General features: G+C 41.7%; 1 protein-coding gene across 1 annotated transcript in view; it reads left to right on the top strand.

Annotated features, from left to right (window-relative positions):
* Positions 1 to 23,298, top strand: part of PKHD1 (PKHD1, fibrocystin/polyductin) — a 469,778-nt gene that overhangs the window by 13,433 nt on the left and 433,047 nt on the right. The window contains 15 exon segments of the mRNA XM_025382975.1: positions 683 to 747; positions 1,259 to 1,298; positions 2,178 to 2,248; positions 5,657 to 5,758; positions 6,657 to 6,752; positions 9,021 to 9,162; positions 11,640 to 11,754; positions 13,046 to 13,324; positions 14,553 to 14,642; positions 14,743 to 14,833; positions 15,802 to 15,944; positions 17,351 to 17,478; positions 18,266 to 18,441; positions 21,200 to 21,338; positions 22,886 to 23,013. Of these exon segments, the coding sequence (XP_025238760.1) occupies positions 683 to 747; positions 1,259 to 1,298; positions 2,178 to 2,248; positions 5,657 to 5,758; positions 6,657 to 6,752; positions 9,021 to 9,162; positions 11,640 to 11,754; positions 13,046 to 13,324; positions 14,553 to 14,642; positions 14,743 to 14,833; positions 15,802 to 15,944; positions 17,351 to 17,478; positions 18,266 to 18,441; positions 21,200 to 21,338; positions 22,886 to 23,013 (1,805 nt within the window).

Raw genomic sequence — 23,298 nt, 5'->3', positions numbered from 1 at the left:
GCACAAGGTCTCACAGAGAGCAAGTGGCAGACCTGGGATTTGAACCTTGTCTAACTAATCAGCTCCCAGAATTCATGATCTTAACCACTATACTTCAGTGACTAGCCAAAGGTAGAAATAACTTAAAAATTTAGGAATAAGTTTCTACACTCTCCAGTTTAAAGACCCAATGTTTTACCGTATTTTTACTTCTCTCTGGACAGGGTGGGTTGCCCTTCCTTTGAGGCCATTACAAGAATGACACCCTATGGTTTCACTTTTTCAGGCTGGTGTATAGTAGAGCCAAATTCTACACTTGTGTGTAGTCTTCCTTGTGTCTGCATTTTGTTTGGTCAGAATTGTCCTTTATGGGGTTCATACTTGATAACAGATTTTTTTAAAATAAAGGTTTTGTTATACTTGTCATATGACACATTTGAAAAGAAAGGACCAAATGCTTAGAGTAATACTAGTTAGTACTAGGGCAAGTGCTTAGGGTATTACTAACTAGTATTACCCTATATATACACTAGTTAGTAATACCCTAAGCATTTGCCCTAATGAACTCATTATACCTTCAGTACCTACCATTTTCTCTGGCAAATTTGTTTTTCCTTTTGCTTTCTACTTTCCTGGTTAAAGAGTCAGATCTTCTGGTGGTGAGTTGTCTGGTCATTCTTACCTCCATTTGTCTTTTCCTTAGTTATCCTATCCAGGAGGACCATGGTCTTGGGACTCTGCAGTGCCATGTGGAAGGCGATTACATCGGTCTGTTAGAGAAGTAACATAATTTTAAAGTCGTATCCATTTCTTTCTCTGTATCCAGACAAAAACAATTGCAAGATTGGTTCACATGAGGGTAATAATAATAACAATAATTACTATTTGTTAAGAATTCCCTGGAAAACACTACTATATGGAACAGCTCATATAGAAACTAATTTAATGCTCACACACCTGCGAAGTTGGTGGAATTTTTTGGCTTTGCAGGTGAGAAAAATTGAAGTTAGTTACCAGTAGATCAATAATTAAATGACGCTCCATCTAGCCTGGGCTCTTCCCTGCTATGCAATACTACATTTGCCCTTTTATTGCTAGAAGGCCACATTGCTAATGATGCTAAGCTTATGAGGTGTTGTTTTGGTGGTGGGGGGTAAATAAATTACAGGTTTGGGTGGTAATTTGATGATGTTGGAGTCTTTGGGCTTATGAAAGCAATGGCCTGGCCCAGAAGATTCATGCAGATTCCTGAGTTAATGTGTGTTTCTTTGTGTTACAGGCTCCCAGAATGTTAGCTTCTCAGTATTTAATAAAGGAAAGTAAGTAACTGGGTATAGAAATAGGCAAATTTGTCTTCATTTTATATTATCTATCTCTCTCATCTTGCTTACTTTATCTTTTTACAATGGAAAATTTTAAACATATACAAACAGAATAGTATAATGAGACCACATGTACCTCCTTGACTTTTTTTACTTCGGTGAAAAAAATTATGTCCTCGTCACTAATCTGTAGGCAATGTGTGTTTCGATATGGTGGTGGTGCAGAATTTTGGAAATTAAATCTTAAGTAATTTCCAAGTACTGTAGGTTGAAAACTGTCACAAGTATCTTATAAGGAACATGGTTCCATGAAATACATTGTACCATCCAGGAAGTGCCTTCTTCAAAAGGGAAGGGGTCCACATTTCATCACACTTTGAAGTGACAAATCCGGATTCTGGATTTCTGAATCCTCACCTTACATTCTGCCCCTATATAATTTGACAAGTGTTTCTGTTAAAAGTGCAGGGTCTAGTTGATAATAATTGCATTGTAATGACAGTGGCAATTATATATAGCTCTACAGCCCAAAGTATGGAGATTTTCTCTCGTTCTCATTTTGGAAGAAATAAAATTAATGTCTATTGAGTATTGATTATAGGCCAACTAAGGGCTAGGCCCTTTCACACTCATCATTTCATTGAACATTTGTGGCACTCTATGAAGCAGGCATTATTCCCATATGATAATTTTATATATCAGAAAACAACTTTGTCCCAGTGGTATTGTTCTCTAGTCATCCAAGGGAGCTGCTATTTCAACTGTTCTAAAGATCGATAGAAGGAAGATCCCAATCTTCCTTTCAGGCAGCTGACTAAAAAAAATGCAATCCCAGATGCTATTTTCATTCAAAACAGAACTTTGTCTTTTTCGAAGGTCAATGGTCCACAAGAAGGCATGGCTGATCAGTGCTAAACAGGACCTTTTCCTATACCAGACACACTCAGGTACTATTCCCCTTTATGAAGTACCCCTTCCCTTGTGCCTCACTCAACGTTGACCCCTCCTTCCCTATCTTTTGGCCATTTCTTGATGACCATTAACACCCAAAGCTATCCCTACAATCATAGACAGCCTTGTGGTTTTGGTTGAGATTAAATTGCTTGTATCCATGTCAGGTTTAGTTAATATATTAAAAGAGTCTTGATAATATACTTCTATACAAAGTCTATGGATATAAACTGAATAAAAGAAAGGAGAGTCTTGCTTTATTCTATGTTCTGAAAGTAAAAGAAAAAAGGTGGCACTTAAAAACTCTTAAAGCACATCTTTCCAGTTACTTCAACATCCATCTCTGAACATTCATTCAACAATTTATGACTAATATTGACATTAAGCTGTTCTGTTACCATCTGATGAGTAAACCGTCATACTAAAAAAAAAGAATGTGAAAATTGGAAGCTTGCATGGAATTGTGAACTCAATTTGGTAGTAGAAAGCTGGCTACTAAAGAATACTTAGATTCTAGAATGGAATACAGTCACACAGCCACTGAAGAACTGTGTGAGGTAGGTTCAGACTCCGGAAGCAATCAAAATCTGCCTTTGTCAAAAGTGCAAGATAATTCGCAGGCCATGGAGCAAATGTCATTTGCCCTCTAGATAGCCTAGTCCTGCAACAGCTGATTTTTCACCCTGATTTTTCCTTTCTTTAAACAGTATAACTCGTCTGTTTGGGGTAAGTTTGAAGAAGCGCCCAAGGTGATAGTGATAGTGATAGCTGCTACAGGAAGAATGTCAGACCTTGTTAAGTGCTTTACATAAAATCTCAATATTTATTTCACTGAACTATGAGATGGTTTAACATTAGCCCCATTTTACAGATGAGGAAACAGACTCAGATAAACAAGCATCTTTTCCAAAGCCAAAGGTTTTAGTGCTAGAACGTTTAGTTCCAATTCCAAATCTTATGTCCATAGCCAATATATGGTGGGAAGTACACTCTTCTTGCCACTCCACTCCAAGGTTTTTGTGAGCCTGCCCATCACTATCAAACCCTGGAATGATTGATAGGCTGACAGGTATCCCTGACGACACAGTGCTTTTACATTTCCAGGGCCAATGTCTTCTTGGGATCAGGACTCACAGGCCAGAACTTCTTCACAGCAGAGGAGGCTGTAGGAAAAGAGGGTGTGGACAGCCATGAAGAACCCTGGGCTGAGCTCCTCAGGGGCTGACATTCAATCACTAGTTGAGCGTGGTTAAGCCTTTTAAGCTTTCTGAGCCTCAATTAAGCATCTCTAAAATGGACAAAGTGGTGCTTATCCTCCTTATGCCAAAAGTCGTCTAAAGAGGTAGAGGAGCAAGAATCTTGGAATTCATCCAAGATTTCTCTTTCTTCCTCCTATCCATATCCGTTCAATCACAATTTCTGCCAGTTTTTATCTCTTATTTATGATGCATCTGTACAGCAACTGTCTGTTTCTGGACCCCATCACCTCTTGTGTTACATGCTGCAGTGGTTTCTAGAGGCCCCGACTTGCCCTCTGCCCCTTCAAGCCCCTCCCCCACATTCTCTACATCAAGCATATGTCTGATGCATGGTTCCCTCCTACTCACCATCCTCTGATGGCTTGCTCTCCCCTACCAGAAATGGGCCAAACTTCTGACGTCCTCCTTGTCTGTTTCTCCAGCTCTATCTCTCTCTCTGTCATACTCCAGCAACACTTGCATGCACTATGCAATTTCTTCTCTCCATGCTCAGGCTATCTTTCCTTTTTAAATGCCCTCTCCTTCTCCTCTTCGCTAGGCCACTTCTAATTCATCCTTTAAGACTCAGATTAGTGTCATCTCTAAACATTTTCTTCTATACCTCAATACTCCCATCCTACTCCTAAACTTCTCGTTCTTTCATATACTCTCTCATTTCTCCAACCCAAGGTATTAAATGATAGTTTTGCACACCTGCTTTACGATGCTGATCTTCTTGAGGACAAGAACTAGTTTGTATTCATCTTTATATCCCTAGTATACCATATAATAGGTGCTCTGTGAATGTTGAAAAAAATTGTCAAATATCTACAACTATGTTAAAAGTTTAAGAACTTCATAAATTGTTTTGTCTTTGATCTGTGTAATTTTGAATGCATGACAAAAGAATGTGTTAATCTCCACATAAAGCTAATACAAAATTCCAGTGCTAGTGTAAAAAAAAAGAAATTTTAAAATAGTAGGTTAAAAGCAGGGGGTTATTATGATTAGTGGTGAATTTTGGTATCTGACTGTAAGGGATCAATCTTTGCCTCCATATGTCTCCTCTGCTTTGTCACATGGGAAAAAGCATTATAAAATAACCTCCTAAAATGTCTATTTTTCAGTGGTAACCATTCATCACTAGCCTTTGTACCTTCAGTTTACACAAATGTAACTCCTCTTTTCTCTGGAGGGAATGAATCTTAGAAATGTCAAAGCTTGATAATGGAGAGGAAAGAATGAGATAAAGCTAAATTCTGGGGACTATGTGTCATATTACTGCAGGCAATTTCTTTTCTTTTCTTTTTTATTTTATTTTTTCTTGAGACAGGGTCTTGCTCTGTCACTCAGGCTAGAGAGCAGTGGTGCCATCTCAGCTCAGTGCAACCTCCGTCTCCTGGGTTCAAGCAGTTCTCCTGTCTCAGCCTCCCAAGTAGCTGGGATTACAGGTGCACACCACGACACCCGGCTAATTTTTGTATTTTTAGTAGAGACGGGGTTTCACCATATCGGTCAGGTTGGTCTCGAACTCCTGACCTCAGGTGATCCACCTGCCACCCGCTTCAGCCTCCCAAACTTGTGGGATTACAGGCCTGAGCCACCACGCCTGGCCACCGTAGGCAGTTTTAAACAATCAGGAGCAGCATGAAAGAACTGGGTATGAGGTGTGAGGTGCATGTGGGGAAGGAGCATTCAGTGTGGGGAAGAATGGGAGTGTCCTAAAGACAGTGAAATTCATTCTCCTGCTTAGAGCGAATTACAGATTCATGTGGGTGAACTGAAGCCTTTCCCAGTGTACCCAAAGTTGATTCCTCCTTGTGTTGTAACTTACTGTTCCCTGACTTGTCAATATTGTCCTTGAGGTCAGGAGACAGATTTTCTGAGAAAACATCATGGTACCTAGGGTCTTTTGCTGATACCATGAACGACTCCACATTTCCCCTTCCTTTCAAATATTGATCCTGGATAATATATACTTCTGGTCTTTTTCTTATTATGTGCATTTTTAAACAGTTACTACTAGAAAAAAATTCAACTGTTGCTGAACTTAGAAAGTTAAAATAAGAAATAAATTATTAATGTACCCTATTATTATATTATTATCTGGGTCATATTCTGATCTATATTTGGAAGCTTACTTTTTTTTTTTTTAAACTCTTGCAGAAATATTATCTGTGTTTCCAGAAACTGGGAGCCTTGGGGGAAGAACGGACATCACAATTACAGGAGACTTCTTTGACAATTCTGCCCAGGTTACCATTGCAGGTAACTATGCTGAAATGGCTGAAAATAGTTCATAGTTTTAGATGCCCTAGGAGCTTATATGTCTGTATGGCATGAGGGATGCAGGAGGAAGCAAGCTTTGCCCCTTCTGACTTATCATGTTTGATAAGTCATGTGTTTGGTTGAGAACAGGTAGGATTTCGGTCCTGCAGTACATGGGTCACAGGAACAGAATGTCCTGCAGACACACTCACAATGCATAGGTAGTTCCCTCAGGTGCCCCATCTTGTGAGTGAAGAGAAAGAAAGAAATACAGCTGCTTCTTAACAAAGGTTTACTCCTACTAAAAACAGCGCGTCTCTTCACTCTCCCTTGTTAACTATCTTGATACAGACAAGCAGGAGTGGGTGGGCATTTGCTATACAGATTATTCTGGAAATCACCTGTACCCCAAACTTGGCAAACCCTTTTGTGGACCTATCTAAAGCCTTGTGCTTTGCCAGGTCCTGTAGTAGGTGGGATGCTTCTGTAGTCAGTGGCACCAAGGGTGTCCTCACACTGTCATGTTACACTTATCTCCCATGCTCAGCCAAGTGATTCAGTACATCCTCAATGAAGAGCACTTCATTGCATGACTTTCCTTCTGAATACTTCAAGCTGCCCTATCCTCGGCTGCTCTGCAATCTCTCTTTTCTCCTTCAGTTGGGGTGACAACTTTTGCTATTCCATCTACACCCAGCCCTTTGCCTTAGAATAGGAGCCTGTCTACTTCAGTCTGGTCTTGCCATCACATCTCCCCACTGCCTCTCTCTCTCTCTCTGTATGTGTGTGTGTGTATATATATACAATTATATATACACACACATATACATGTATATGTGTATGTATACCTATATACACATATACACACACATACATAAATTTCTTTAATTCCCTTTAGGCATTCCATGTGATATTAGACACGTGTCTCCCAGGAAGATTGAGTGCACCACTCGGGCTCCAGGTAAAGATGCGAGGCTCACCACCCCTCAGCCAGGTAAGGAAGCCACCAGGGCTGTTCAATAAACTCTGTATATCTTTAATCATGAGGGGCTGATGAGTAGAAATAAAAGGGTTTGAATTCTGTCTCATCTACTTGACTGGCTAACTCAGTGAGCCCTGGGTCCACGATACCATTGTCAAGGCTCTCCTTTCAGGAAGGCTCTTAGTTTTATTCAGGTGCTTAGTGACACTGCACTTCTAGCCCCAGCCGGCTGTATGACCAGTGCCGTCCAGAAGAGACCATGGTCTAGAAAGCATAACTGCCCTCAAGATATTGTTATAGCTACTGGAGGAAACCCCCAAACTGCCCGCCTTCATTCAATGGGTCAGTTGCATGTCCACTGGCTGAGAAGACAGGAGCATTAGCGTGTGCTCGGCTATGCTCAAAACAACAGCATTAGACAAGGCTGGAGAGTGGGGCACAATGGGATGTATTTAAATATGAATTTTTCTCCCCTGTGGGTATCTGTCTGCTGCTTTGAGAAACAGGGATGTATTGTGATGTTGCCACCAGGTTATGCCTGAAGTGGGCAGAAATGGAGGAGACAAGGCAGCTTCCAGCTGTCCTTCTCTGTTTAAAGTGTCCACCCCACAGCAGCAAATTAAGAGCACAACACTGGAACACTTTTCTGCTGAGCATTAGAACTGAAGACTCAAGTGTAGTGAGGGATGAAGGGCAGTTGGTGTGTTACCCAGCTCAGAACCACAGGCTGACTTAATGGTTAAACTACAGGCAGCAAGAGTCAACTCTAGAGGCATAGCACCTACAAGGAAAGTTGCCCAGCAGGGGAAAAAAACCTTTCTAAAGAAAGGGCATTCAGGTATGAAAATGTACTCGAAGTTTTGGCTTGAGAATTCTCCAGCTCCCAGATCTGCAGTTTTTACTCAGGGAAAGCTCCCATCCAAGGAAACAAAACTACTGAAACAAGTAATCGAGATAATGTGTGTTTCCTGTCAGGAAATAGAGAGTCTGCTCCCTTTTTGGGTATTTCCTGCTTTAGCTACTTGGGTAGTGGTAGGATAATTTCCTGAATGCAGCTGGTTTTGACAGTTAGTGATGTCCTTGATGAAGGGCTTTTGAAGTTTCTTCCACAGAAGCTGGGCAAATTACTACGGAAACCAATTGTTCTCAACCAGGGGCAATGTTGCCCCTCAGGGCACACGTAGCAATGTGTGGAAACCTGTTTGGCTGTTAGACCGGAGGTGGTGGTGGTGGTGATACTGACATCTAGTGGGCAGAGGCCAGGAAGGCTGCTAGACATTCTGCAATGCATAGGACACGCCCTCACAACAGTTACCCAGCCTAAAATATCAATAGTGCTGAGGTTTAGAAATCCTGGTTTAAAGTAATATTTTCAAAATACGCTCTTACTTTTCTGTTTATTCCTTATCCACCTCTCCCTTTTAGGAGTTATTGAGGAACAACAGTGTTAGTTTAAAATAATAATTACCATAATTACCTTTATTGAGCACTTATCGTATTCCAGGCTCTTTGAGTATATATTTTCCCTTAGTCCTAGTGTATTCTTGCTATTTTATTATTGGTCCTATTTTGATGCATGAGAAAAAATGAAGATGCAAGGACATCAAGGAATTTGCTCAAAGCAACACTTCTAGCTGTGATTCCAGAGTTTTACCCTTAGCCCAAGTTAGTATTCAATATTGATTGTACCTGTGCCTTTGGCCTCGGAGTTTGCTTAATGCAAAATATAAATTAATATGATATCATTTAAAATATCACATAATAGCAGCATGACACATATTTGGCTCTGTGTGCAGGTCTACAAATTGAGGCCATGACACTTGAGAAACTTAAGGATTGCCAATGTTATGGGAAAAAAAGGACTTTAGAGAATTGAATTTCCCTGCTGAACTGGGCCTTAAAAGATGCTGAAGCCCACTTCCGGCTTTGGGAAGCACAAAGGCAAGCCACGTCACAAGCACGCAATCATATTGTCCTCCTTTTATTCAGCCTCAGCTTCTGTTTGCTCATTCACATTTTCTCCAGGACTTGGTTCTCTTCTCTAGGCATTCTTGCTAAAAAGGCTAACTCCTACGCCAGGGAATGTTTACTGCTTTCTGAAACATTTGTATTTCATATTAACTACAGAACCTTTCATATAACTACTCTGTCTGACTCTAGGTTGACTCACCTTTACAGGTAGCATCTGGGTCATCTTTCACCTTGTAATTTGAAATAAAGTAGTTCCCCAATTTGGGAAGGTGTGCCCTGTGATGTTTATGATGTCTACATGTCTTACAGGCAATCGAGGGCTTCTTTTTGAAGTTGGAGATGCTGTTGAGGGATTGGAACTGACTGAAGCCACCCCAGGGTACAGGTGGCAGATTGTCCCTAATGCCAGTTCTCCATTTGGGTTTTGGTCAAAGGAAGGACAACCTTTCAGGTATGTTGTAGGAAAAGTGGGAGTCCACATCAAAAGCATCTTTACTAACATAGGTGAGGCTAGGAGACAGATAAGGAAAGCATCGAGATTTCCAGGAATTTATAACACCAGCCAATTCAACAACAACAGAGTTTGACCGTATTCTCAATCAGCGTTGGTCATGCTAGTGCAGGGACAAATTTTGATCAATATGTAAAATTTGTATTTTCCACAACTTAGTTTACAATCTGTTTTGGAGATGATTATCAACTAGAATATTGAGCTGAGCCAGGAGACTTGAAAAATAGCAGGGTAAAACATGCTTTAGGTACCTGGTTAAGAGGTAAAACTAACATCTGGTTGACGCCAAAGAAAGATCCAAGAATATGCCCTTTGGGTACATAAGGGAGCAAAGTCTAGGCAGCATACTGTAGGAACAACCTTCCAGTGCTGAAGGTCAACCCAATGGCCCTTGTAGAGCAGAGGAAACTCTTGTGGGTTCTGTGAGACATTGTTTTCAGTAGTAGTAATGGCGTCATGACTATAATTTTCCGTTTAATGGTGTGTAATTCCTTCAGTCTTTTTAGTCCCTTCAAGGATGTAGCCAAAATTTCTAGTATTCTAAAGTAAGCTTAAAAGTATAAAAGCTTGAAAATTGTCTAGACATACTGTTTCCTTAGTGTGTTCTCAGTGTATATGTTGAAGGGTGGATCCTTTACTGAATGATGGCTCTCTTTTCCCTTTGAAATCCTTCTTAGAGAGGATGGCTGTGACTCCTAGTGTGAATTTCAGCTGGTCTGTGACCTCCTCCAAGTATTTTACCATTTTATTAGGTTGGTGCAAAAGTAATTGCGGTTTTTACCATTGAAAGTAATGGCAAACACTGCAATTATTTTTGTACCAATCTAATAGATTTCAACTCAATTTGAAATGAAAAGCTTAGAGAATTTTTAGGCATTGAATAAGCCAAGTAGGGTTGGTAATCTGTGAGCAGTGTCTCCTGAAGCCTTGCTTACTAGGTACTTAACCATGAGTTTATGGTTTTAAAGTGGCAGTTAAGGCTGGATGCTATGGCTTGAGTCTTTAATCCTATCTACTTGGGAGGCTGAGGCAGGAGGATCGCTGGAGTCTAGGAGTTTGAGACTAGGCCCTGTCTCTAAAAAGTAAAAAATAAAAAATTAGCCAGGTGTGGTGGTGTGCACCTGTAGTCCTAGCTACTTGAGAGGCTGAAGTGGAGAACTGTTTGAGCTCAGGAGTCAGGGGCTGCAGTGAGCCATGATCACACCACTGCACTCCAGTGTGGGCAACAGAGTGAGACTCCGTCTTTAAACAAAGAAACAAATAAACAAAAATGTGGCAGTTAATTTGTGGTCCATTGTAGCACCTAATAATTCACCTTTATCACAGTTTTTAATGACCATTTAATAATGTTCAAAGGAAAATCTTTCAGCTACATTTGGTGTATTTGGGAGTGTTAAGGAGTGAGTCAGCCTACCCCAAAAGGCAAAAGAACATTTTGACTTCTACAGTAGGTCTTGTAGGGTATGTCCCTTTAACTGCCATTTCGAGGAACCACAAGTCAGGTAGTAACTAATTTTCCATTCCCTCTCTCATTAATCTCTTTAAAATCTAAAAATTTTAAATTAAAAAATTAGAATATTTATTTATTTATTGGTAAGTTTATGTAATTATACTGATGGATCTTTAAAATACTTATTTTTGAAGCTATTTTAGGTATAAAATTCTCTCAAAAATAAAGATAATGTATATACATTAAAGCAAAATTTAAAAACATCTTTATATTGGTCATCTGAAGATTTAAGAAAATAGCATATCAGAAAATATTCTTGGTATTTATTTGGGCAGTCTAATTAGTTCCTTAACTATGTCTGCCTATAATATTAGATTGCTGGAATTTAAATATTAAAAATATGATCTTTTAAAAAATGTTTTATGAAATTGCCTGTAATCTTCTTCAAAGCTGCATTTGATGGGTTTTAATTTGAAATTCTTGACATTTTGAATTGACTCTTATCTGTGGATCATAATATTTTTAATTAGAAAAATACTCTTTGCAGGTGTTGTGGTTGCTGGTAAGCTCAGAGCAAACTCTGATAAGCAATCTGTCTTTATTTCTAATAATAAGAATCATACTTACTATAGATTGAGCTTCTACCATGATCCAGGGCCTGCAATAGCTGTGTTAGGTGGTTTTATCAGCTAAGTCTCCATATAGCTGTGTGCTGTGGCTACAACTTTCCCAAACATGACACAACAGCAAGGGGATTTGTGTCCAGTGTAGAGACGTATTGGGCTATTGAGACTAGGCAGGTACTATATCTCTTTCTAGAATATTCTGGACAATCATGTGGCATAAGAATCAGGTTGTTCTTCTTCATTACCATAAAAGAAGATAAAGTACAAGGGCAGCTATTTGTTGGTTCAGTGATTCAGGCCTTGGTTACTCTTGCTTGACTCTATGTTCTTCCGCTTTACAGAGCACGGCTCAGTGGGTTCTTTGTGGCTCCAGAGACAAATAATTACACTTTCTGGATTCAGGCAGACAGCCAAGCTTCCTTGCATTTCAGTTGGTCAGAGGAACCAAGGACCAAGGTATTCACTGTCTTCTTATTTTCCTTTTCTCTGTTGCCAGTCCTATACCCATGAAGAAAGAAAGAATCAAAGTTAAGGCTCTCTGTTTTACAGATAGTTTTAACATGCCATTGGATGATCAGGAACTTTAATTGTTGAAAAAGAATTTGGTTGAATGTGAACCTACTATTTATTGAGCACTCACTGTAAGCCAAATGTTATGCTACATCTTTTACAGAACTTGTCTCTAGTTTTCACTGCATCTCTGCAAAATGTATGTATATAAGCATATATATATTATGTATGTGTTTGTGTGTATACACACATATATACCTAAAGACATGTGTATGTATCTTTTCCACATGAAGAAATTGAGGCTTAAAAAGATTGTGTGGGCCAGGCGTGGTGGCTTATGCCTGTAATCCTAGTGCTTTGGGAGGCTGAGGCAGGCAGATCACTTGAGCCCAGGAGTTTGAGACCATCCTGGGCAACATGATAAAACCCTGTCTCTATTAAATACACAAAAATTAGCCAGGCATGGTGGTGCATGCCTGTAGTCCCAACTACTTGAGGGGCTGAGGCAGGAGGATCACCTGAGCCTTGGGCAGTCGTGGCTGCCACTGCACTCCAGTCTGGGCAACAGAGTGAGACCTTGTCTCAAAAAAAAAAAAAAAAAAAAAAAAAGAAAGAAAGAAAGATTGTGTGCCCAATCCACTTGGATAGCAAAAAGGCACATTCAGGATTCAACCCTAAATTTACCTGACTCCAAAACGTGTGCCTTTTCCACTAATTTTGGGCCGAGATGTAGGCAGCTATATGTAGGAATTCCCCATCAACATTGAAGGATAAGAAAAGATGCCTTTAACAGCAGCCAAAATGCAGTTATGCCATTGACAAAGAATCACAATATTTTCCTCAAATTATTACTAGGTTTCTCTGAAATTGGTTTGCTAGTTGGTTGGAGAAATGTCATAGATTTTGATGTGATCAAGTCATTCCAGGTCTCTGAAGGGCTTAATACTACCTTCTCCATAGTGTCATGTAATCCTAGGGTTTAGGTTGGTTGTTCCTTCTGTGAACATGGCCCATCTAGTCTCATTTGAGTACTACTCAATTGAAAGAGATGATAGATAGGTAGATAGAGAGCTGGAGAAGCGTAAATAACCACATGGCTGAGGTAACTGGGTTAATATGTTAAAAGGCAGATCAGTTCAAAACTCTCTTGTTAGCAGCAGTTCAGACACTTAGTGTTTGAGAAAGAGATGCCTGGAAGCTTCATAGTGTTGATCATGATATGCTTATTTGGGCACAGGTGAAAGTGGCCTCCATCAGCGTTGGCACTGCTGACTGGTTTGACTCCTGGGAGCAGAATAGAGATGAAGGGACCTTGCAGCAAAAGACTCCCAAGTTGGAGCTGTTGGGTGGAGCCAAGTACTACCTGGAAGCAGAGCATCATGGGATAGCCCCAAGCAGGGGGATGAGGATTGGTGTCCAGATTCACAACACCTGGCTGAATCCTGATGTGGTCACTACTTACCTCCGGGAGAAGCACCAGATCCGAGCCCGAGCCCAGAGACTTCCAGAAGTACAGGTCTGTGTGTCTTCCCAGTCGCATGGAGCTGAACTCTGGAAGGAATAAAGTCCCGCATAGCCGGAGCACTGACTGGGAGCCTGGGGACCTGAGGGGTCGTTATAACCTTCCTGTCAAAGAAGTAGGATATCTGTCTAACAGCATTGTGAAGATGTTTACAAACATGTGATGTCTTATTCCTGAGATTATCTTACTCATTGAGTTAGTTTTAGGAATTTAAGTTCCAAGTAAGTCTTCTTTTAGAAACTTATTTCCCAGAAAAGAGACAAGGTCCTCTAAAAGTCTTCTTTGAAAAGGTCATGTCCTTTGGGTCTCTCAGCTGTGCTCCATATTTTCATTGAACAGTTTTTATGTATTATAGTTTTTGTTGTTCACTTTTTGGTATACAAAGACAAATCAATATGAACTCTGCCTTCTAAAGCTTACAGTCTAATAGTAAAACATGTACACAAATAACCATAGAACAAAGTAGAAAGTAACAAGTGATTTAAGAGATTAAAAGCTGGCCGGGTATGGTGGCTCATGCCTGTAATTCCAGCACTTTGGGAGGCCAAGGCGGGCTGATCACAAGGTCAGGAGATTGAGACCGTCCTGGCCAACATGATGAACCCCTTCTCTACTAAAAATACAAAATTTAGCTGGGCGTGGTGGCACGTGCCTGTAATGGCAGCTACGTGGGAGGCTGAGGCAGGAGAATTGCTTGAACCAGGGAGTCGGAGGTTGCAGTGAGCCGAGATCATGCCAAAGTATTCTGGCCTGGTGACAGAGTGAGAGTCTGTTTTGAAAAAAAAAAAAAAAAAAAAGCTTCATAGAACTTACTCCATAGCAAAAGTATAATGTGCCCTATACGGAATGTGTTGGAAACAAAGCAGAGACTGCATAAGCCTCCAAGAGAGGGTGCATGCCATGGGGCTGCTTCTGCCTGCTGGGCTACCCTTGAGTGAGAGGGGCTGAAAGTGCAACATTCAGTGGCAATTGTTACATCTCATACTGTTTATCAAGGGGCACAGATAAATAGGGAGACTGACACTTATATTATTCTAACAAAAGTTCTCATTAGGCAATGATGCTGTGTTCTCCAGAGATTTCTGAATGGTAGGGCATCAAAAAGTTAAAATTATAATAAGAAGGAAATAACAAGCTGAGGAGGAAATGTCCTGTGTTCTTAGATTGTCTCTCTGGCTTAATTAGCACCATCATTTAGTCTTGTCTCTCTTGACTTTTTTAGGTGCTGAATGTGTCAGGCAGAGGAAACTTCTTCCTTACTTGGGACAATGTCTCTAGTCAGCCAATCCCTGCAAATGCCACAGCCCATCTGGTGGGAGACTTCTTAAAAAAATGAGGGATGGGGGTGGGAGAACTGGGGGTGGTCTTTATGCTCATGATATAAATTTCTGGCATTTTTTCCTTTGTAATAGATTCAAACAACCATTGAGGAGTTACTTGCAGTAAAATGCAAACTGGAACCCCTTTGGGCTAACATCCTTCTCCGGCTTGGATTTGAAGGAGGTGCTGTCCCTGGCTTCACACATTCTGACTGTCTTTTTCATCATGGTCTTTTTTCTTTCTATAAAATGAGAACAATCCCCATTTCCTCTCCAAGGTGATAACAGAGTAAAAAAAAAATATGCAACCTGGATTTGGACACTGAGTGGCTGAGGGACTGGCACTGTGCTTGGGAGTGTGATGCTCAGTGTGGGTGTCAATAGAAAGGAAAGGCATTCCTCCTGGGCTGTGAGGTAGAGTGCAGCACCCTCCTATACTCCCCATGCCACATGCTGGGAAAAGGTCAAAGACATAGGTGAGAAACATGCAAACCTAGCCAAAACCATACTAATCTTCAAATTACATCTAAAGGAATTACTAATTAAGAAAGTGGTCTTAAGAAATTCTTAAAATGTAAGGGTATGTTTTTAAAACTACTACTAAGGTGAACTAAATTCTAGTTATTTTTGAACACCTCTTCCGTCTTGATATTCCTTGTCTTTTTGCTTCTCAATAGTTTTTCATATCCCGCTACACAGAGAAAATGCTAAAGGATTTTCAAGGCTCCAGGGAACACAGAATGAGTTTCTTATCGCTGGAGCCTTCAAGCCAGGGGTGCTGACCACTCATGCTGTGGCCAGCTCTCCCAGGGCTGAGGAGCCCATATCATGGTGAACAGGACAGCCCCCTACAACAAAGAATTATCCAGCCCCTAAAATAGTAATAGTGCTGAGGTTGAAAACTCCTGTTCTAAAGTCTTCTTGTGCCAACAACTTTGCCCCTAACTGAGTTAGAAACCAAGGATGCTGGGGAGTTAGAGTTAGGAACTGAGGCTCAAAGAGGTTGAGTTACTCAAGGTTGCATGGGTAATTGGGTTAGAACAGGGGTTTTCTTAAGTGAGATACTCTAAAATCCTCATGCACACATGTCAGGAAGCTCTGTCTTGTTTAACATCTATGCCTGTCTTTCTATTTTATCTGAACTGCATCCAGGCCTAGAAATTTCCAACTCTGATGGGGACCTCACCAGTGGGACGGAACCCTTCTGCGGCAGGTTCAGCCTCCGTCAGCCTCAACACCTTGTCGTAACTCCCCCGGCTGCCCAGAAGGGCTATCGGCTAGATCAGTATACACATGTGAGTAGCAGCCCTTGTGCTTCTGGGTCAGGTGGGTAGGGATTGGTATTGCTCTGTGGATTCGAGACTGAAAACTCAGAAGCACAAAGGAGTGATTGCTGTGATCTGCCCAAGGTGTTTCAGGCTGATGTTCTAGGTCTCTCGACTGCTGTTTCAGGTATGAACAGACACCACTGGTCCCCACTTGTGTGTTGTTACATGGAAATGCCTTTGTATTAGCTGTGAGACCCTGAAAGGTTTTATTCGCTACAATATTTTCTTTGATCTCTAAGAGTGCAGACTGTGTCATTGGACAATCTGGTTTTAAATCCTGATTTCACACCCAATGTGCCTTCCATGTCTGTCTTAAGTACAGTTTGCCTTCATTTACTTATCTGTAAAATGGACAGTAATGTGGTCTATCTCTCAGGACTGTGGTATAGATTAAATGAGATAATGTAGTAAAGTGCCTGCACAGTTAGGACCCAGTGAAGGCTAATTATTTTTCCTCTAGCTGTTGTTATTATTGATGGATTGAATTGTCTGATGCATTTCTCAAATACCTCTTACATCCTTTGCTTCGATAGCTCCACCACCCTTGTAAAAGAAGTGCAGCTGATTTGCCCTTTGGGAACCGGAGTGAGTTTTGCTGGAGTGGTGGAGCTCATGGCAGTCGTTTGTAGTCTTTTCCTAGTCGGGCTGCTGTGGGAGTTGGGGCTAAATGGTTCATGCTTGAGCTCCTCCCTTCTTCAGCCTCATCTCTTCTGCAGGGGCGCCCAATGGAGGTGATTTTGCCCCCCAGGGAAGAGTTGGCAATGCATGGAGACAGTTTTGGTGGTCTCAACTGGGGAAGCGCTATCAGCATCTGGTGGATGGAGGCCAGGGAAGCTGTTGAACATCCTATAATGCACAGAATAGCGCCTAAAATATTGATAGCAGGTTGAAAACTCCTGCTCTAAAGTCTTCTTGTGCCAATAGCTTTGTCTCTAACTGAGTTAGAAACCAAGGATGCTGGGGAGTTAGAGCTGAGGAACTGAGGCTCAGAGAGGTTGAGTTACTTGCTTGAGGTTGCACAGGTAATTGGGTTAGAACAGGGGTTTTCTTAAGTGAGATATTCTAAAATCCTCACTGCTGAGCACAGTGCTAAGCATTTAAAAACTCTCTGTTTAATGACGTGTGTGGGTTTTTTTTTTGGCCTCAGAAAAAGTATTTATTTGTATTTTTCCCCAGTTTTATTTAGGTAGGTAAATAACAATTTAAGTTATTTGTCTCTCTGGCTACACTAGTAAGCTCTGGAAGGGCGGGAACTGGACTGACTCTCTCAGAGCCTATGGCAGGGTTCTAGGGATATGGGCTCCTCACTACATATTGTTTGAATGACTGCTTTTTGCACTAATAGTACTGAAGGACTTATTTGGTGTCCATAGCTGTGTCTTGCGTACAAAGGCCACATGAACAAGATCCTGAAGATGACTGTGTCCTTCACAATCGGCTTTCAAAACATGGTAAAGAACACCACCTGTGACTGGAGTCTCACGAGGACCAGCCCCAAGAGGTAGCTAATCGGTGGGGAGGCGTGGTGGGAATTTGGTCAGCTGGGAGGATTCGCTCTCTTCGGGACAGTGACCCACCTGAGGCACTAATGGTCTTATATTTGGGCCTCGTATACTAATTTGGGGATTTGAATATATTTTATTTGACAAAAAAAGTTTGACTCGAGAGCAGTTAGTTGTTAAGAATTTACTACTCCCTAGAGGGAGTCTGACATTTCTCATAGGAGTAGAATCGTAGAACAGCGAAGTTGGGGGAACCTTAGAGAACATTCTTTGACATGACAGGTGGAGGAAATTTGGGGCCCCAAGAATTTGTGATTCATCAAAATTCATTCAGCTAGTGACCCTGGAATAAAATTCAGCCGTCTTGATCCCTTGATTCAGTGCTTTCCACATAATTCTCATGGGTCTTGTAAATGGTCTTAAACCTAAATGAAACTGGTAATGTCCAGAAGTCTCAATCTTCTCTGTGGCTATAGCCTAACATTATAATTTGCTTAAGACACACAGTTAAACTGTAATTTGAAAATGCTGCTGACATTGCATGTCATGGATGAATGATTGACTTAAAAGGTGACTCCTGGTGTTATATCCGAGGCTGAGCTGAGCCCATCTTGGGTGGGATGTTTGTACCCATGGCACCCAGGACTGCTTAGGTGCAGGGGCTCATGGGGTCTGTCTCCTGGCTGCATAGCCTGCAGACCCCCCAGGTTTGGGAACAAGGGCTCTAACGGGAGAGGACTGCAAGTGCTCGCTGAGAGCCCAGTTCCACTCCACGCTGTTTTTCAGCTGGCAGTTCCATTGCACTGACCTCTGGGAGACTTGTGTGCGTTGCTCCGGGGATCTCCAGCCCCCTCCGGCAAACTCCCCAGTGCTGGTTCATCAGATTGACCTTGTCCCTCTGGTGCAGGAGACGGGCCTGTTCTATGTGGATGAAATTATTATTGCAGACACAAACGTAACAGGTAATCAGCAAATTCTCTCTCCTCCACAAGCCTATCAAATGCCTACCTCAAACTTTCCTGCTAGGGGTTACTGTTTTTTTAATGAGGAGAGAACAGGTGATCCTCCTTTTTGCCTGCGTTGGCTCTAGAAAACAGATGGGGCTGGGATTGTGTGCCTTTGGTTCTATGTCTCTAGTCCCTCTTCTTTCCTATTTTTCCCACTATTTGCTTTTGCTTCTGGTGTCTGTACTCTTATTCCAGTTTTCCCACTTTCTTGCTGGGAAGTCTTGGTTTCTTCATCTGTAAAATGGGTATAATAAGGACTCTGCTTCATTAGATTACTGTGAAGATAAAGTTTAATATAAAGCACTCCTTACTGGCCTTGTCCGTAGAAGGTGCCTAATAAATATAAGCAATTATTGTTATTATTATTATCATTCATTAGGCTAGCAGGATTTCTCCACCTCTCCATGAGTTAATATGTCATACCAGGTGCTAGAAGGAACACAGCAGTGTCTGTCCCTATAAATGGGCTAAGAGTCTGATCTACAACCTTCAAGACAGCTGCAGTGAGAGTTGGAAGGTAATCACCTTCTTCAGAGAGAAGGCCCTTGTCCTTTCTGTCTCTCCAGACTCATTATTTAGCGATCAGGCCTGGCTTTTCCTTCCCGAAGTTTCCCTTGACCACTCTTGGGCACAGTGGTCTCACCTAGCTCTTGCCCGCTAGTCCAGGGCCCTGCTGAGGTGGCCGTTTGTGATATGTACCCACAGCCAAGGCAGAATCGTGCAGTTTGCCCTCAGTGTCTTCAGGCTTCCAACTTTTGCTCATGTTTCCTTCTCTGTCAAATTCCTTGTGGCTTTGGGACTCAGCTAGCCTACTTCTTATAGTTTCTTTCCCTCTCCAAGAAGAAAAAGATGATACCTTCATTTACATTTTGATTTAGAAAATGTACAACTTTTCAGTCTTTTGCCTAAACATTGCAGTACTGAAGGCAGGGGAACTTGGGGATGGGTGGCAAGAGGACTCTTTATCAGCCTTGAAATTACATCGTCTTCGATTCTCATCGAAATCCCATCTCTCCTCTGTTTCCATAGTTTAAGTGTTTTGGGGACATCTGGGTCATTGCTTATTGTTCCAAACCTGTTCGTGCTCTGGCACACTTAGAAAATGACACGACTCAAGCGACGTGCTAGGTGACTATCTGAATTTTTTGGTGCTCAAGACAACTGGCTAGGGGGTCTTTGGTGACCCCAAGTGCTGCCTCAATTTCCAGAAGGCTGAGGGAATCAATATTTCATACACTGGAGCCCACTGGTTGGAAAACTCAGGACTGGATAATAGGTGCTGTTCAGTTTTTCTTTTCTCTTCCTTTAATGCCATTCTGCCTCTCCAAACACTTGAAGCCAAGGATTCAGAACCTTTTCTTACTGCCCTCACCTCTTTGCCACCAAATTCTCTGTGTATCTGGAATCATCCAGGGGTGTGGTGAGGTGGGAGCAGGAAGGGAGAGGGCGGAGACAAGAGGGAAGATGGTGGTGGCATGCATGAAACAGTCTGCCTCCCACTTTGTCACATTAACCCTGCTGGCAGTGGCTCTGTTTTCAGAATTATTTAATGGCAACAGAAACTACACAATGGGGCTCAAAATTCACAGTTAATTGTATATCATTTATGTGATCTCAGTTTTACACTTGATGGTATTCGCCTGCCTAATGTCCTGTATGAGACTTCTTTTTATCTCCCACTAGCACTGGATAGTGGTAGCTTCCATTTATTTTTCATTTAGTTTCCAGAAGCCCATGAGTTGGTCCTATTATCCCCACCTATGGATGGGGAAACCAAGGCTAAAAGGAGTTGAATATTTTGCCCCAATTCCCACAGCAGGGCTGTGGAGGAGATCAGAATCTAGTGATCACCGAACCTGGAACTGAACCTTCAGTGATTTTACCCAGCTGAACAAATAATCATTTATTGACCACCTACTCTATGCCTAGCGTATGCTAAGCATCAAGCATGAGAGGATGAATTATACAAAGATGTTGCCCTTAAACTCTTTAAAGTCTCCATTGTAACCAGTCTTGGGGAGGAGGCTAAAAGGATATTGATATTGTGCTGATCATTTTAAATCTTAAATCTCACTAAACTCCCCTTGTCAGGTAGATTACTATCAATCATGCATGTCATAATTCGCACTTCACACGTAAGAAAACTGAGTCTAATGGAGTGTGGGTGGATTAGCTGAGTGGGAATCCAGTAGAAGTGAAAAAATCAGGATTTGACCAGTGGTCTCTCTTAAAGCTTGCACTCTTTCTGTACACGTGCTGGCTCCACACTGTGGATAAACACCCAAATGCTCCTGTATGTGCCTCTGAGTGTAGTGCTCCTAAGAGGATCACCTGAACATCCCTAGAGATGCCAGGGGCTATGGGAAGGAAAGGAGGAAAGGGTGGCAGGCTACACTGCAATAAATTAACTGTGTAGGAGTGCCTCCAAGAGCATAGGGAGTGACATTTTGCTGGCTGGGGGGTTATTGAACTTTTCTATGGAATCAATCTTCATCTCCTTAAATCAGGACCTCACATTTTCCTTTTTGTGCTAAACGGAATAGCCTATCCTCCTGCCTCCTCTCCATGTGTTCTTTATGGCAGCAGATAAGTAGGAATCTATGGTTTTGGTGTGTGCTGAGATCTGAGTAACTCACATCTCCAACTGGGAGTTTCCACACAGCAAGTCTCCTATCTTGAGTCACTTGATAGTAATTGGATCACTGGTCTCTAGTTTCTCAAGCTGATTCTGGAACGGCTCGCCCAGGGGGGAATCTGGTGGAATCAGTGTCTGTGGTGGGATCCCCTCCAGTCTACAGTGTCACCTCTTGGCTGGCGGGGTGTGGCACGGAGCTCCCGCTCATCACTGCACGGTAAGGAGTGCCTTTTTTACACCTGCCCCTTCTCCTAAGAATGCTTGTTGGCCTTGGCGGACACAGGTGAGACTTTTATCAGGAAAAGCTACCTGTCTTGTGGCTTAAAGCAATGTTCTCAATCTTGAGAATGCAGCACCAGATTCACCTGGAAGTATTGTTAAAATTACTGGGCCTACTGTCAGAATTTCTAATTCAGTAGGTTTGGGGAAAAACCTGAGAATTTGCATTTTTAATAAGTTCCTTGGTGATGCTGATTCTGCTGGTCTGGGGACTACGCTTTGAGAACTAATTCCGAATTAGTTAGTTTAAAAATAGTGGCATTTTGTGCTGTTCAGAGGTTCACATCACCACTGCCTTTTTTTGTTGTTGTTATTGTTCCCTTCATTGCATTCCTCATGTATTAATCTTGTTGAAATTCTTTGAAGTGAAATATCTAGAGAAGAAAAATAGCTATTTCTAAGAACTCACCACCAGATGGCACAAGAGCCCCATAAGCATTGCTTTGTAATAACGATTTCTAGCCACAGTTTACAAAGCAGTAACTAAGGATCAGGCTACTTGTAAGCTTCTGGAACACATGTATAATCTAATTTGTTCTTTTAAATTTTCACCTACACCTCAGTAGAATGGGAAGAATTGAGTGCTCTGCCTTTGATGTACGTATATGTATACGTGTATTTATAGGTGTATATATATATTCACACTGTATATTTGTGTATATACATATATATCTACATATACAGTCATGTACCACATAACAATGTATCTGTCAGTGATGGACCAAATATATGATGGTGGTCCTATAAGATTATACTACCATATTTTTACCGTACCTTTTCTATGTTTAGATATGTTTTGATACACAAATACATACCATTGTGTTACAATTGCCTACAGTATTCAGTACAGCGGCAGGCTTGTAGCCTAGAAGCAACAGGCTATACCATATAGCCTAGGTGTGTGGTAGGCTGTACCATCTAGGTTTGTGTAAGTAAACTGTATGATGGTTGCACAATGATGAGACTGCTTAAGGATGCATTTCTTAAAATGTATCCTCACTGTCAAGTGATGCATAACTGTATAGGTTTTTTACTCTCATCTTTTCTACTACGTTCCAAAATGAGTTCTCATACCTACAGCATGTTGCAATGGCGTATTAAAGGCAGGTGCAGAAAGTTTGAACCCGTGCTTTACTTTCCTTAACTAAATGTTTGTTCCCTGGTCCTCTGGGCAGGAAAAAGCAATAAAACCATCAACTGAAAATGAAGGGTTGAGACATCTTCAGTGGCAGAGAGGAAGCCCACCATATCGGTAGGCTCTAAATGCCAACATTTTTCACTCTGAATTGATAGAGGTGAATTAAGTTACTCTGAAATGATTCTCACATCGTGTGGTCCTGAAAACTCCCTTTCTGAGTTTCTTCAGGTCCCTTAGCTCTTTGTGGAAGGCTGCAGCCTAAGCAAGACAGGACACCCTTCAGACGAGGTCCTCCAAGGTGCACACCCCAACCCAGACGTTAATGCTTTGTTTCTGACGTGCCACAGCTCTGTGCCCACTGAAGGAACAGAAGAGGGATCTGGACTGGTCCTGGCGACCACACAGAGACAACAGCGGACAAGTCCACCTCTAGGAGGACACTTTCGCATCCAGCTTCCTAATACAGTGATTTCTGGTAAAGGGGCGATTGGGGGTGCAACACTTCTCACTCACATAAGCTCACTCACATTCCCAAGGGAACAACATCCTGGGAGGTTGTCAGGTGATAGTATTAAAGCTATTTTGTTTATTTTCCAGTGTCTGAAAGTGACAATTCTTAAAATGAAAGATTTGGAAAGGGGCTTACTGTTAATGCTACCCCAACCTTTACATTTTGTAGATGTGGAAGACGTGTAGATGTGGAAACTGAGTGGATCAGCTTCCTGGGACTGTTATAAGGAGTTACCACAAACTTGGTGGC

Source organism: Theropithecus gelada, chromosome 4 (genome assembly GCF_003255815.1).
Source record: "Theropithecus gelada isolate Dixy chromosome 4, Tgel_1.0, whole genome shotgun sequence".
NCBI lineage: Eukaryota > Metazoa > Chordata > Mammalia > Primates > Cercopithecidae > Theropithecus > Theropithecus gelada.
This window is presented reverse-complemented; position numbering and strand designations above follow the sequence as displayed.